This window comes from Antennarius striatus, chromosome 6 (assembly GCF_040054535.1).
Source record: "Antennarius striatus isolate MH-2024 chromosome 6, ASM4005453v1, whole genome shotgun sequence".
NCBI classification, from domain to species: domain Eukaryota; kingdom Metazoa; phylum Chordata; class Actinopteri; order Lophiiformes; family Antennariidae; genus Antennarius; species Antennarius striatus.
This window is the reverse complement of record NC_090781.1, coordinates 6,076,982-6,091,787: the sequence shown is the minus strand read 5'-3', so window position 1 is coordinate 6,091,787 and position 14,806 is coordinate 6,076,982. Positions and strand designations below refer to the sequence as shown.

Sequence of the window (14,806 nt, the reverse complement as noted above, 5' to 3'; positions counted from 1 at the left end):
GTGCGTGATTCATATTAGCATGATACAGAGGCTTGTTGATACACAGCAGCATGTGGAGCTAGCTAGGCGGTCCCCACAGAGGGAGACAGGTTCTGCAGCACATCGCTCGATTTTGACAATGTTCAGTGTTTTTCCACTGTCATGATGTAGTTTTAAAGGCATATTTCTCTTACATTTCAGCCACCATCATTAAATTTGCCCCACCTGCTCCAATCACAGTTTGTCACCATTTATCTCCATTCTCTCCTCTTTCTCATTTGGACTTCTGTGACCTTGCCCAGAGCTTAGCAGTAGCACCACACGCCCTCTTCCTCTCCTACTTTTGACCTTATTGAGGTTTCAATAAGGTCCTTTAGCCCCAGGGCTGTGCATTAACAATGCATACATTAACACTAATATGATCCTAGCATGGAGTCTGGGCCTGAGGGCACCTTTGGTTGTCTGAGCATTAGCGTTAATATCCACGTCAACTTATTCACCTCATCCTCCTCTGTGTTCTCCTCCCTCTGCTTTTCATCTCTTAAGTACCCAGCTCACCCAGTTTCTTCGTCAGTCAACAAACACTCCTCTCACTCTTCTCATTTCCCATCTCCTGCCCTCTCTCCAGGCAATAGGGGAACAGAGTGATGGAGAAAGTGATGGAGATGAGTCACATGGCACTGTGGGTTTTTCTTAGTGTTGTGGTGGCAGCCTGTCCCGGGTCCTCTTTTCACTAACAGTCGCTTGAGCTGTCTGGGTACTGCTTGCCTTTTCTCAGGCCTGGCTGGCCCAGTACTGCCTGTCACCACACATGATGATCACCGGCTGACATACAGTATGACCTGCTCGGTGCTGTCAGGCCGACTCACATCAGCCCCTTAACCAGCTTACCATCCTGCATTTGAACTCCTGACAGAGACTTTATTTGCTGGGTGGCATGCCAAGGTGTGAGGTGCGAGGTGCCACTATGTAACCACTTTTGTCATTGGAAGAGGAGATGGAGCACTGACTTGCAGAATGCATGATGCTGAGACAGATTATATTCCCTGAGGGCCATCTTATTGCTAAACAAGCACATCCACACCACTCATTGTGTACTTCAGGTTGGACTTTTATGCCTGGACTATGGTTTGTGGCTGGAGGAGTGCATACGACTGGATAAGTGTTCATCTATAAAAATAGTTCTTGAACACATGTCCAGATGTACCAAATGTATAATGGAGGTTCTCTTCTAAATGTGTCCCTGTCATTGTTTTTCTATGTGTGCAGGCTCGTGGTGTCTTTGAGAGACAGGCAGAGAGCTTGGCTGTGTGTATTTCCACCTGTTACATAATGGAAAGTGGAGTGCAGCCTTGCCGGACACTCTACATTGATTCTTTAGAAGGAGTAAGAAAGGCCACAGCTTGTGTCAACTCTATTCTGCAACCTGCACTCCTTTTGGACACAACACTGAAAACACCATATTTTAATACAGAAGGGGAGATGGTGGAGGTCATGTTACAAAGAAAGAGTTTTTTTATTAGGCAGGTTGCAAGACTGGGTTGACAATAAAAAAAACCTTGGTTGGTTCGAAATGGACGACAGCAACAACTAGTTATGGTTATGATTTGGGTGCTGAATCGCAGCTTTGAATGCAGTGTTCAGCTATGAGAGACAAGTGATCTTGTGATTTTGGAATGAAGTATGCTGGACTAAAAGTTCTTTGTGAGGAAATAAAGTATAATATAACCCTGTAAGTAGACACTGAATCAGGCACAGCTTCCAGTCTTAATGTCTTTAAACTACTGTGGAAACACATAAAATATATGCAGGCTTGTGTCACTTCGCTCTCAGATTATTCCTGACAGTTTCTTTGAAGGAAAATATAATCAAGTATATTCTCAGGTTTTGTAATTCTTCTTTAACTTCCTTGTTGTGTTTCTGTACCCATATCGGACACGACGTTATCCTGATACACACCTTACTAAAATTGTGAGTAATTGTTTAATACACTATATAGTCTACTCTTAAGACAGGAGTTAGTGGTTACGCCCCCCCCCCCCCAATAAGTGAGGCAGCATCTTTCTTGCGCTCCTCCAGCTCCACATACTCAAAACTCCAACATGTCATTCTGTTTGTGCGCACGTACCTCTCTGTGTGCGCGCACTACTGGGAAGTCAATGACAACTGATTTATGGAAATTGTCCACTGGTTTGCATAAGAGATACGCGCAGGCACTTCCCTCCAACGGCTGTTTGCCATATTTTCCCCCCATTGCTTCAAAAGAACAATTAAATGTCTTGATAGCTCATTATAAACTTTTGGGATCCATCAGAATCATCACTGCGCGTAATAAAGATGTTCCTGTGGTTTCCGTTCGGTCCTCCGTAGCGCGTACGGCTCACCTCTACGCCGCGGTGCATCATTAGGATACCGGGGGTGGGGCGACAGCAGCCTGTCCCGGTAAGGGGTGGAGAGAACACGGAGCAGAGGCGGTACTATCTCGTAGGGTTCGTTTCTCAGCGCTGGAGATTGTGGGACCAGGGCTGAAGAGACTGCCGGGGAGCATCAGCAGAACCAGTCCAGCACGGAGCCACGCCTGGCCGACCGCTGCGCCGTGCACTCTTTTCGGGGGACTGCAAAACATTCCTTTGAAATATAACTGCTTTTAATGGCATGTGGCTTGTAACTTTACTTCTGCTGTATTCTTTGCAAAAAGGTAGGACCAAAATGTGTCTGTTCAACTTTTGCTTATCTGCATGCCGTTTCCTCTCCAGTGTCATGTCCAACTTTGCTGTGCGCGTTTCTTACTAGTGAACGTAAGTGCTGTTGAATGTAATTGATAGGAAACTGAGATGAGAGGTAGAGATGTGAAATCAAACTCTCATTTGATTTCACATCTCAATTGGTAACTTTTCTCTGAAATGATGCCTCCTTGACCACAGTTCATATTCCTCCTAAGCGAGACCTAGGATTTCTCTTCCATTCTCAATGCCCTCATTAGCGATTTTTTAATGACAGAAAAAACTCACAATGAGTATAGATTTTAAAAAGACCATTTTGATGAAATGAGATGTCAAATTAGATCGATTCCTAAAGCTGAACCTGCGTTCGTTTAAACCAGAAAGACAACTGCATTTGCATTTTGCATGATGAATATGTGGAGGTGTCTCGAATATGGAGGCTGTTGAATAGAAGGAGAGGCTGATAAGGATCTGCAGGCGCGCACAGGGGTGGACTGGTGACCTCGAGCGCTGATGTTGGCCGCATCCGTGGACAGTTCACTTGGGAAAGTCAAGAGAGCAAAGGACTTTGGTGTAGTGCTGACTTTTTTCTGTCCTGTCCCAACACAGACAAGATGCGCGCGTATGTGCGTGTATGCGTATATATACAGATATGTGTGTGTGTGTGTTTGTGTGTGTGCGTGTGTGTGTCTGTGTGCGTTTGTGTGTGTGCGCTTGTGTGTGTGCGCGCGCGCGTGGGGATGGAACGACGGGGGCCTCTTGGGGTTAAAGCATCATTTTGAACCAAATTTCTTTTTTAAAGAACATACAAATAGCGCATAAATAGCCGTTTGCGCGTGAGCGTGTGTGTGTGTGTGTGTGTGTGTGTGTGTGTGTGTGTGTGTGTGTGTGTGTGTGTGTGTGTGTGTGTGTGTGTGTGTGTGTGTGTGTTGAAGAGTGTGTGCGGCTGTGGCAACAAGGGTCAATACATTTTATGAGAGACGTGTGAACTGACGCTCGGGGTATTGAGCGCTGGCCTTTAATTTGTTCATAATGTGCCCCAGTTGCATATTTAAAAGACTAGGCCATATATTACACTTTATTTTCCTTGATAAAATGTGGGAGTGCCGGTGTGTGCAGACTCAATTGCTGTCTTCACTGGTCTAATTATTCACCCACCATTTTCTCTGGCACCAGATTGTACTGATTGGCTCCATTCTAAATGCTGCAGAGAATGATTCAGTTTGCCTGTAAAAATATAAAATTATCTTTTCTCTTGTGGTAAATGAAACTCTTTGACATTAAAAGTACCGAAAACTGCAAAAGGAATTGAGACTTTATTTCATCTATATGCTTATCTTGTAAGTACGGGTGGATGTATAATTATAATTCTTATTGTTTATCTGATTTAAATTCATCTTTAGATGTGTTCATAATTCTCTGTGTGTTTAATGGTCCTGGTTTCCATCACTGGCCTTGGCAGTGCCCTCTGTTAGGCTGCAGCTGCAGAGAGGACTTCTGTGTTGTTTCGTTATTTGTAATTGGATTACAGGGTCTATTTCGATTATACACACTGTACACCGCCCTGTCCCGTGACTGAACGAGATGTACTGTGTGTGTGTGTGTGTGTGTGTGTGTGTGTGTGTGTGTGTGTGTGTGTGTGTGTGTGTGTGTGTGTGTGTGTGTGTGTGTGTGTGTGTGTGTGTGTTGTGAGGGGAGAGGAGGAGGGTTGGGGGCTGCAAACATCCACTGGAGCGGAAAGAGTGCTTGAGATGGGAGAGATGTAGATAACACAGTGGAAAACAAACTTCCATTTTCCGTTGTTTTCCAACCCCACGTTTTGTTCGTGTTCGTTGTGAATTGTCCTCTCGTGGTTTCTGTCTATTTTATATGGGTGTACGTTTTAATAACATTTGCTTTAAAGGAGCCCGGTGTGTCTATTATCACTCATGCATATGCATCATCGTACTGCGTATTTTCCTGTTTTGGCCGCGCCTCCTAGAATGGCACACAATTCCCAGCTGGTGCTTTCTAGTTTAACATCAATACGAAAATGCACTATAGATCACATTTTTAGGAGAAGATAAGACTTTTCTATTTTTTTCATTCTGCCATCATGTCGACATTCACTGGGTTATTGCTAACCGTTTGTTGCTTTGGGTTGGCTGCATATCAGCACACCTGCACCCATGAGTGCGCAAGGGAGAGTGATGAATAGACAGAGAGGGAGAGGGTGTCCGGGGGTGGGGGCATGCTGATTGTTCTTTGTTATGATTTGGGAGGTTGCTTGTCATTTTATGGAAATAAAATTGAGACCATGCGTGGGAATCTGCTTTCAGGCCCGATAGGCCAGATTAAGGCCTGAGAAATTCTAAATGGTTTAAAAAATTATGACAGTTAATGTATTTTTCAATTAGTTAGAAAAATGAGTTGTCCTTTAGGTTGAGAATTTCAATCAATTGTTTGAAATTTCACCGAAGAAATGCCAGGCAGTGATAGAGATGGAGTGAGAGCTCTTGCTGTAATTATTTCATCAATTAATGTGATTCCGGTTTTATCCAGTCTCGGCCGACAGGCGCCCTGTAACATATGCTTGACAAGAGACGGAATATTGGCAGCGGTGTTGTGGATCCCGTATTGAGATATAAAACACAGTGGATCCTTCTGTGAACTTATTTTCATTCGCGTATAAAGTGGATCGTAGTTTTTATTCGGTTATAGACTTTAGTGTGTGTGTGTGTGTGTGTGTGTGTGTGTGTGTGTGTGTGTGTGTGTGTGTGTGTGCGTGCGTGTGTGTGTGTGTGTGAGGGGGGGGGCAAAATGATTTCATTTAATGTCATTAATGTTATTCCAACAAACTGTATGATCTCATAAACACAATAACAACTATCTCTATAGACTATCATGACTGATAGTTCGGGCATCACCGCTGACTTCCTGCAGGGCGCAGGTCAGAACATTTCCCATGTCTTCCTGAGACTCATTCATTCAGCGTCCTGGAGTACCAACAACGGACTGTGCGTAAATGTGAAGTCCAAAGAGACCAGACTAGAGGAGAAATGTTTGCAGGAGCAGCCCAGTAATGGCGGTATGAGTCAGACTGGTGGCTACGATACAGCCTCACGACACGCTTAGATGTTTCGTCTGAATTAGACAAATAAGACTTCAGTGTATAATGGGACAACGACTTTGGAGTTTTCTTTTTTTTTTTTTTGTCTTTGTGTTCCTATTTTATGCAGCATGATGTCAAAATCTGGGTGAAATTGCTATTATTTTGGGACCATGGAGTGTGGTCTGTGCTACACAGACTAATATGATCTATTTGTTGTTCATTGGATGCAAAGTTAAAGCGTGTGTGTGTGTGTGTGTGTGTGTGTGTGTGTGTGTGTCTGTGTGTGTGTGTGTGTAACCTTTTCAGTCAAATGACACAGGACGAGCTGAGGCATCAATCCAGCTGTAAATTACCATAATCTGAATTACTTCACCCAGTCATAACGAACAGAAATTAATCATTTGAATTTTGAGTCACCTAAAATCTTTTCATCGTGTTTTTATGAAAATAAAAGAATTTCTTTCAATAAAACACATTAATACAACCACCCCAGTAAAAGGGCCATTTGCCTTATTTCTCCCGCTCCGGAGTCCCGCTGCTCCTGCGCAACTTGTCACTTTTCTTGGAGAGACAGCTCCGCGGAATAATAGCCCCACGTCACTCTTAGGTTAACTCGCCTTCCTCATTGTGCTCCAGCGACCGAAACCTGTTTTCATTGTCAAGTGTTGGCGCTCTGCTCTTGGCATTTGAATCATACAATGCGACTCTTATCAAGTCATTTGCTCTGTTATATTCCTCCTGTTTCTCTTGAAACACGCGAGCACGATCCGTGTGCGACGATGTGCTTCTTGTATTCTCTGGAGGGCGCGTTAAAGCGGCTCTCACTTTTATCAGAACAGGAAATTAATTTTAAGTTTCACCGAAGACACATGAGATATCATAAAAAAGAGAAGTGCACGAACAGACTTGGAGGGATCGTGTACTGAAGCTTTACAGTTATTATACAGCTGATATTCTATAGTTAATATACATTTATTACAGAGGCACTGCCCACAGTGTTCCCACTTCGTGTTTATCATTATGCATGCATAATCCATCGAGCAACAATGCTATTGCTGGAAAATTACTTTTACTACTTGCCCAACAAGTTTTAAACACAAAAGTAGAGTGTTGTGTTCTGCTGTCCTCTCCGTTAGGCATGTCCAAAGCTGTTTAAATCAGGGAGAAAGGTATGGAGAAAGATTGATGCACATGTCTTGAATGGCAGAATGATTCAACAATCACTATTGTTCATTCCTGCTCTGCTTACTACCAAACAATTTACAGCCCGTCTCACAGGGAGAACCCAAAAGTAAGATGAAAAAAAGAAAAGAAATCATCTTTACAAATGTGACTGAAGAGTTAAACCAATCCATTTAATGTGAGAAATATGGATTTTACACTCCTGAAGTGAAAAGGCATCCTAATATTTTTCTGACACTGCATAAACTATATATAGGGGTTGTTTACAATCACTTACACACACTCCTCTGTGTGTCTGCATGCACAGTGTATTCATATCCTTAATATCATGTCGTGCAGCATTGTGTCTCTGCAGCATCGTTTCTTGCAGTGAACTGAAACCATGTTACAAATTATTTCCTTTTTGACTGCACACAAAAGCAGAGAGAAACATTGCCATGTAACCCTCATGCATATTTCAATTTGGAGTCATTGAATAGAAAATGAGCAGCACCTTCAATCAGACATGATAATATCTTTTGGCTTTTATGTTCTGTCATTTGTCTGTAGCATTACTGCAGAGGCTGTATTGCCAGTGACTTCAGTACTTTTGTTATTTAGTCTGAATGTCTTTTGTGTGCTGTTACCTGTAGTGTTACATGGTTCACCATATAAAATCTGCTTGCTATTATGAACGTATATGTGCAGTCTGTAATGTATTTATCTGACTTTGTGTGTTTGAGGGAGCGAGAACAATTTATCGTCCCTTTTTTCTACGCACGTGATGATATGAATCTGTGTGTGTGTGTGTGCATGTGCATGTGTGTGTGTGCCTGTGTGTGTGTGTGTGTGTGTGTGTGTGTGTGTGTGTGTGTGTGTGTGTGTGTGTGTGTGTGTGTGTGTGTCTGAATGAATGTAGATGAGACAGAAAAAGCTGCATTATGCATAGTGGTTCACCATAGGCAATATCTTTGCTTCTCCAGCATACATATTCATATTCCATTTTCATATCCACTGCAAGAACAGGAAAATAAGTGCAAATGTATTTGACTGTACAGCAAAGAAAGATTCAACTCAAAAGAAAAACTGGAAAGGTAAAACACGCAGAATGAAAAGTGAATGTTTGAAAAGGAAGAGGAAAAGAAAAAAATGTCAACAAATGTTGTGAAGGGTTCGACCAACAAGAAATATTTTTCTGGGTGTTTTAGCACAAAACTCTCTGACCTTCTTCATCATAATCCATTCATCCTTGTTTGAAGAAGGAAATCAAAATACAGCTCATGATCGGATGAATGTTGCTTTTTGCTCCTTCTGTCCCAGTTGGGGAAAGGTTGGAAAGGGAGCCTAAGGCTATAAATTGTTTCTGATAACAATCTGAGGTTAGATGTTACCCAAATAAAGTGCCGAAACTAGGTTATGGTGCTTCATTTTGTTTGCATGAGCTGTTTACTGTTATCAAGGTATTTGGCTGATAGCATTATTCCCTTTACCTGTGGTGCATTTTCTAATGTTACAACTCTGGATAGAAATAGTTGCTTCTGGTTTTTTTTAACGCAGTTTACTGAATATCACGGTTGAAAATAATGCCAGTGTTTGTTGTGCCCTTTGTATACCTCAAATATAAAGAGGCGAAGCACAATGAAAGACGGGCAAATATAATCTGCACTATTGACGAGCCACAAATCAAAGCTGTCCTATATCCACTCATAAATACACTACGAACAGCTGCAGTCTGTTTTAAAACACTTGTGACAAACACAACTTTAGTCTACCACCTAGCTATAACCATCACGGACACCAATCAACTTCTACATGCAATTGCAAAATAATCTGGCAGATTCATATACCTATGAATCTGCCAGATGAAGTTATTGGAAAGAGTAGTTGAAGCTAGAAAGTGAGCATTTGTGAGCAGCAGTATGGTTTCATGCCAAAAAGGAGTACTGCAGATGCAGTATTTGCTTTGAGGATGTTGATAGAGAAGTACAGAGAAGGCCAGAGGGAGCTGCATTGTGTTTTTGTAGATCTGGAGAAAGCTTATGACAGGGTGCCCAGAAAGGAACTGTAGTATTATATGAGGAAGTCTGGAGTGGCAGAGAAGTATGTTAGAGCAGTGCAGGACATGTATGAGGACTGTAAGACAGCGGTGAGGTGTAGGTGTGACAGAGGAGTTCAAAGGTGGAGGTGGGACTGCATCAGGGATCAGCTCTGAGCCCCTTCTTGTTTGCTATGGTGATGGGCATGCTGACAGACGAGGTTAGACAGGAATCCCAATGGACTATGATGTTTGCAGATGACATTGTGATCTGCAGTGAGAGCAGGGAACAGGTGGAGGAGAAGCTAGAGAGGTGGAGGTTTGTCCTGGAAAGGAGAGGAATGAAGGTTAGCCGCAGTAAGACAGAGTACATGTGTGTGAATGAGAGGGACCCAAGTGGAAGAGTGAGGTTACAGGGAGAAGAGATCAAGAAGGCGGAGGATTTTAAGTACTTAGGGTCAACAGTCCAGAGCAATGGAGAGTGTGGAAAAGAGGTGCAGAAGCGTGTATAGGCAGGATGGTACAGGTGGAGGAAAGTGTCAGGTGTGATGTGTGATAGAAGAGTTTCAGCTAAAATGAAAGGAAAGGTGTACAAAACTGTGGTGAGACCAGCGATGTTGTTTGGTCTAGAGACAGTGTCACTGAGGAAAAGACAGGAGGCAGAGCTGGAGGTAGCAGAGATGAAGATGCTGAGGTTCTCTTTGGGAGTGACCAGGAAGGATAGGATCAGGAATGAGTACATCAGAGGGACAGCACATGTTAGAGGTTTTGGAGATAAAGCCAGAGAGACCAGACTGAGATGGTTTGGACATGTCGAGGAGAGATAGTGAATATATTGGTAGAAGGATGCTGAGTTTTGAACTGCCAGGCAGGAGGCCTAGAGGAAGACCAAAGAGGAGGTTTATAGATGTAGTGAAAGAGGACATGAAGGTATTTGGTGCGAGAAAAGAGGATGCACAAGAGACAGGGTTAGATGGAGGCAATTGATTCGCTGTGGCGACCCCTGAAGGGAAAAGCTGAAAGGAAAACAAGAAGATGATCAAGAATGCAAAAGCAGAGACTGTTCTCTTTTTAAAAAGAAGATATGATGCCACGGTCAATAAATCCTGGAAGGAAGTCAATTGCCCCAAAAGAACTGAATAATGGTGAGAAGACGATGAAAAAGAAGCACAAGATTCCATAATTCAGGCTGTAAATACTGCCAAACAAAGACTCTGACTGCAAGACTGAAGAGAAAAGTAACACCAGAATATACCCATTCAGTGTGTACTCCCAGCTACAAATGGATAAAAACAGAAGTACAGATCCAAACTGAAATGACACTGAGTAATGCTGGAACAACATAAGGGCCAAAGAAGCCTCATGCCAATGCTCACAGAACAGAACAACCTCACAGAGCAAGAACTGCTCAACATCACCAGGCAGCCATCCAACACTGAGTTTCAAACATGAAGAGCTAGACAGCACAAGACAGCTCTGATATGTACCTGAGAGAAGGCAATATAGCACACATACAGGACATCCACAAGTATCTGGGTAACTTGCAATCCAATGGAAGCCATGATGAGGATGCAAGGAGGTGAACAGTATTTAAGCACATGGTAAACAAGTATAGAGACGACAGCTTACCCTTATCAGTTCATATGATATCCAACAGTAAAGTTCGTCATGGGAGGAAATCGATGCTGGTTCAGTGAAGTCAATGAAACCAGTAGCATCTGTGAATACGTCAGGGTGAAGGCCCGACAGAATGAACTGAACAGAATGAAGTGAGTACCTGAGGCAGAAGGAAGTACAGGAAGAGGAAGTACAGTATTGCAAAAGTTCATGCCTTCTCAGGGACATATGATATGCAGGTAAAAAGCGTCTGACATTGGAAAATCAGATGGATAGAAAAGCTGACAGCGTGATCAAAAAACAGATATTGTGATCTAGGTGTAGCTGAGAGAACATCTGAAACAGACGTGGAAGGAGAAGGTCACAGCGTTCCAAGTGCACAACGCGCTGAGACCCCCCTGACGGCTCCAATAAATTCCTGGCACATTAACTGAGGAATCTGTTCAGAGTGTGTGCATGTACTGTATTAATGTCACGCTTTTAAACTAGCATGGGCTAACTACAGGGCATCATGTTTAACACGGAAAAATGTAGCGAGCTAACATAAAAGTGGACATAGTTTTAAAATTAAGAATCTCCTGTTGTGGCCCCATGATGAGCTTAGAATACGTCTGGGATGTATCCCTATAGCCTGCTGGGATAGGCTCCACCAAACTCGTGACCCACAAGATGAGAAAGCAGCTGAAAAGGAGATGATAATGGTCATCTTGAAAATGATTGGATGGATGGATGGATGGATGGATGGATGGGATGGATGGATGGATAGAGGATTAGATGGATGATGGATGGATGGATGGATGGATGGATGGACGGACGGATGGATTTGTACTTGAGCCTGTTGAATAGAAAAATTGTAAAGATTAATCTGACAGATAACAATTGTTTGTCATTAGCAGTAAGTGAAAAAAAATTAAACACTACAACTCAAATCAATTGCATCAATACCTTTGTTTAGGGGTTCAAAACTAGAAAAAAATTTTTTTTTGTCATGACAATGGTCTTCTAAAATAGCATTGGTCATGAAAGAGAAGCAGGTCACTGGTATCATCTGCTAATATGTTTCCTCCCATTGCCTCATTGTGAACCTCTTCAGCATGTGTTTTGTTACCCAACCAGATCAGATCTGCCCGCTATCAAGCTGTCGGAGTGATTGACATGAATTCAAATGGTGGGTTGGGATTTAACTTGACCTGAATTCAGATCTTTTTCTTTTTAACACAGAAGACCTGCTCCCATTTTGTAAGCAGGAAAACAATCACTCTACCTGCTTATCTTTATCTGTCATGCAACAAGCAGCAGTCACATCTTTTTCATTCGCACCTCAACCTCTGCTTTTGCTGAGTTTGACTGAACATCAAGACAAACATTTAACATAATCTTCTTTCACTTTCACTTTACTACACATGACCACACACAGTCACTCACAACATCCAAATACTTTGCACCTGAGCACGCGTTCCCACCCAAACAGCCATCTATATCCTGTCTACAACACCACACTCCCTGATCTCTCTCTCCTCTGCTCCACACCCATACATGCACAAGATCCAGGGAAGATAGACATTGGCCTCCCACAGCAGCGCAATTTAACCATGGGTCGACTGTGTGTGTCTTAAAGGAGCTTATGTGGCTTTAAGCCTCTGTGTCTAGCATACAATTCCAAATTGCCCGTCTTTCGTAGTGTGGCAGGGGAAGATGAAAAGATGTGTCTTGGAGAGGTGTCTTGTTAAGATGATAGAACGATGACTGATGGGAAACACAAAGAACAACTGAGAAAGATAGAGAGGGAACCAGAGAGATGCTTAAAGAGAATAGAGCAGAGAGTGAAAATGACCATTTGGGGGTTTTATCTCTGAATTTTACTTATGAGCTTTTTCCTAATGTGATTCGTCGTGTAGGATTTTGATGCTGTTATGTGTTCGCCGTTGCCATTAATGTGGGATAGAACATAGATAATAATCATTGGTTTTCCATGCATTAAGATAAATAAACTTGTAAGGAATTTTTAAAGCTGATTCATCATATTCATTGATTTATTGCATGTTTGGTAAGAAAATTGAATGTTGAATCATATCTGATAGCAGTTTTATTTCTTTATTTATGTCTCATAGGCAAAATCCAGTTTCCTCACAGCACATATCTAAAGTTAAGAAACAAGAATAATCCAGCAATGTTGACACAATCCGGAAAGTGGATTAATTAAGTATCATTGTCCGTCAGGAAACTTCTCTGACTCACGGCATAGCGTGTTTCCTTGGCCTCCAGCCAAGCTGAGCTCAGCAGATATTTACCCCCTCCACCAACAATCAAGGACATGCCGCCACACACACACACACACACACACACACTGAATCACAAAAAAATTACCCGAAACTGGAAGGGGGGCTTTGAGTCAGGAATCATAGGATGATCTTTCAGCTGCTCATTTGTCCCACAAAGATGTTGTTCCATAGTAAAAACAAGTGCTTTATGCAGCCCCTCAGCTGTCCTTATCCAATTAATAGAATAAATATGACAGATTGAGAATGTGAAGCCATCAAACCTATATGAATATTTGCTTTCTTGAATATAATAGATAAGTTGAGGGCATCGTGGGTTGATTCGTGACCATTTTTTCCCTGCCAGTTGAGAGGCAGAGTTCCAAAAGACTTCCTGCACACATGCATTACATTAGAGATATGAATAATCATGTCGTGAGATGGACTGTTGTATTTTGGCACAAATAAAGACATTTAAGTTAAGGGGATGTGAACCTTTGTGAATATGGAATATACACAAATGGGAATATGTGTTGTTTCATTCACATTATCAGCTTTGTGAAGCTGGTGTGTATCTGAAATAACATTCCATTATAATAAACAAAAGTGAATCTGGGAAATTTAGCCACAATAACGTTATTTGGCCAAAGATTGGTTGGTTAAGAGTCGATATTTAATTATTGGCGTAGATCGAATTTTACTACCTTAGCAATCAACATAATTTTGGCTTCGAATTTAAATAAAAAAATCTTTAAGCACATCTTTATGTAAATTATTGCTGCTTTTGAGCAAATATTTTCTAATACTTAATTTTGAGTTGTATTTGTTGCCATAGTTATAAAAAGGTTAAGTGTTAAATTGAGCTCAACTGTTTTTCATTGTTAATTGTTATGTGCAGAAGGATTTCACTCTAATTTTGTGTCGCTTCAACATAACTAATTCAGGTGTTCCTCAGGAATGCACTTTGTTCAGATATTCCCTATTTTCATGCCTGTCTGATTTGTGAGTATATGTCGTCTGTCAGTCTGACACCTAGCAACTAACGATGTCTCTCTTTCTATAATCCTAACAGTCAACAGTGAGGATGTTGTCTCTACGCGGCTGTACTTTGTGAACGCCTCCCTGCAGCGGGTGACCTTCTCCAGCTCCGTGGGGGTGTCCCTGCCCTGCCCTGCGGGCGGCGCCCCCCATGCCGTCCTGCGCTGGTACCTGGCAGCCGGAGACGACATTTATGATGTGCCCCATATCCGCCACGTGCATGCCAATGGCACTCTTCAGCTCTACCCCTTCTCCCCCTCCGCCTATAACAGCATTATCCATGACAACGAGTACTTCTGCACTGCTGAGAACCAAGCAGGCAAGATCCGAAGCCCCAGTATCCACGTCAAAGCAGGTGAGGGTGGGACACACAAGATGATTGTTTGACTCAAGCATCATTATCAGGGATCATTACTCGATTTGCTTTGTGCTAAGCTATCAATGGCACCGCCATTTTACTTTTCAGTGCAGTAAGACAAGTACTACAATAGAAAGACATGGAGAGTCTCCCTAAGTTGGGTTGTAGCCATTTTCTGCCCTGTTTAGTTAGACTAGGTGACTAGGTCAACTTGTAACAGCGTCAAAATGTTCAGACCAATCCAACTCTCAGCCCTATAAATTAACACTTATGTTTTTGCTAACAGCGTTTGAACTGGCCATTTAGCAAAGCTGGTTCGCAAAATTAAAAGACATACTTTTATTCTTTTTTATGATTCAGGCATAAAGAAAACAGTGGTTCCTACAATGCCACTAATGCAACTCAGTAATTTCTCTCAGTAGATCTTCTCTTGACAACAACTTTAACAACTTATAGAATTCAATTTCCATTTCTTAACATAGAAACAAGTCTCCAGTGCCTCATCACATCACAGGTGTTTTTTTTAAAAACTTTTTCCTTGTCGCA

General features: G+C 42.2%; 1 protein-coding gene across 1 annotated transcript in view; it reads left to right on the top strand.

Annotated features, from left to right (window-relative positions):
* Positions 1-2,519: 2,519 nt before the first annotated feature.
* Positions 2,520-14,806, top strand: part of dscaml1 (Down syndrome cell adhesion molecule like 1) — a 129,128-nt gene continuing 116,841 nt past the window's right edge. Inside the window, exons 1-2 of the mRNA XM_068317865.1 lie at positions 2,520-2,677; positions 13,937-14,257. Of these exons, the coding sequence (XP_068173966.1) occupies positions 2,635-2,677; positions 13,937-14,257 (364 nt within the window). The 5' untranslated portion in view covers positions 2,520-2,634. The remainder of the gene's footprint in view (positions 2,678-13,936; positions 14,258-14,806) is intronic.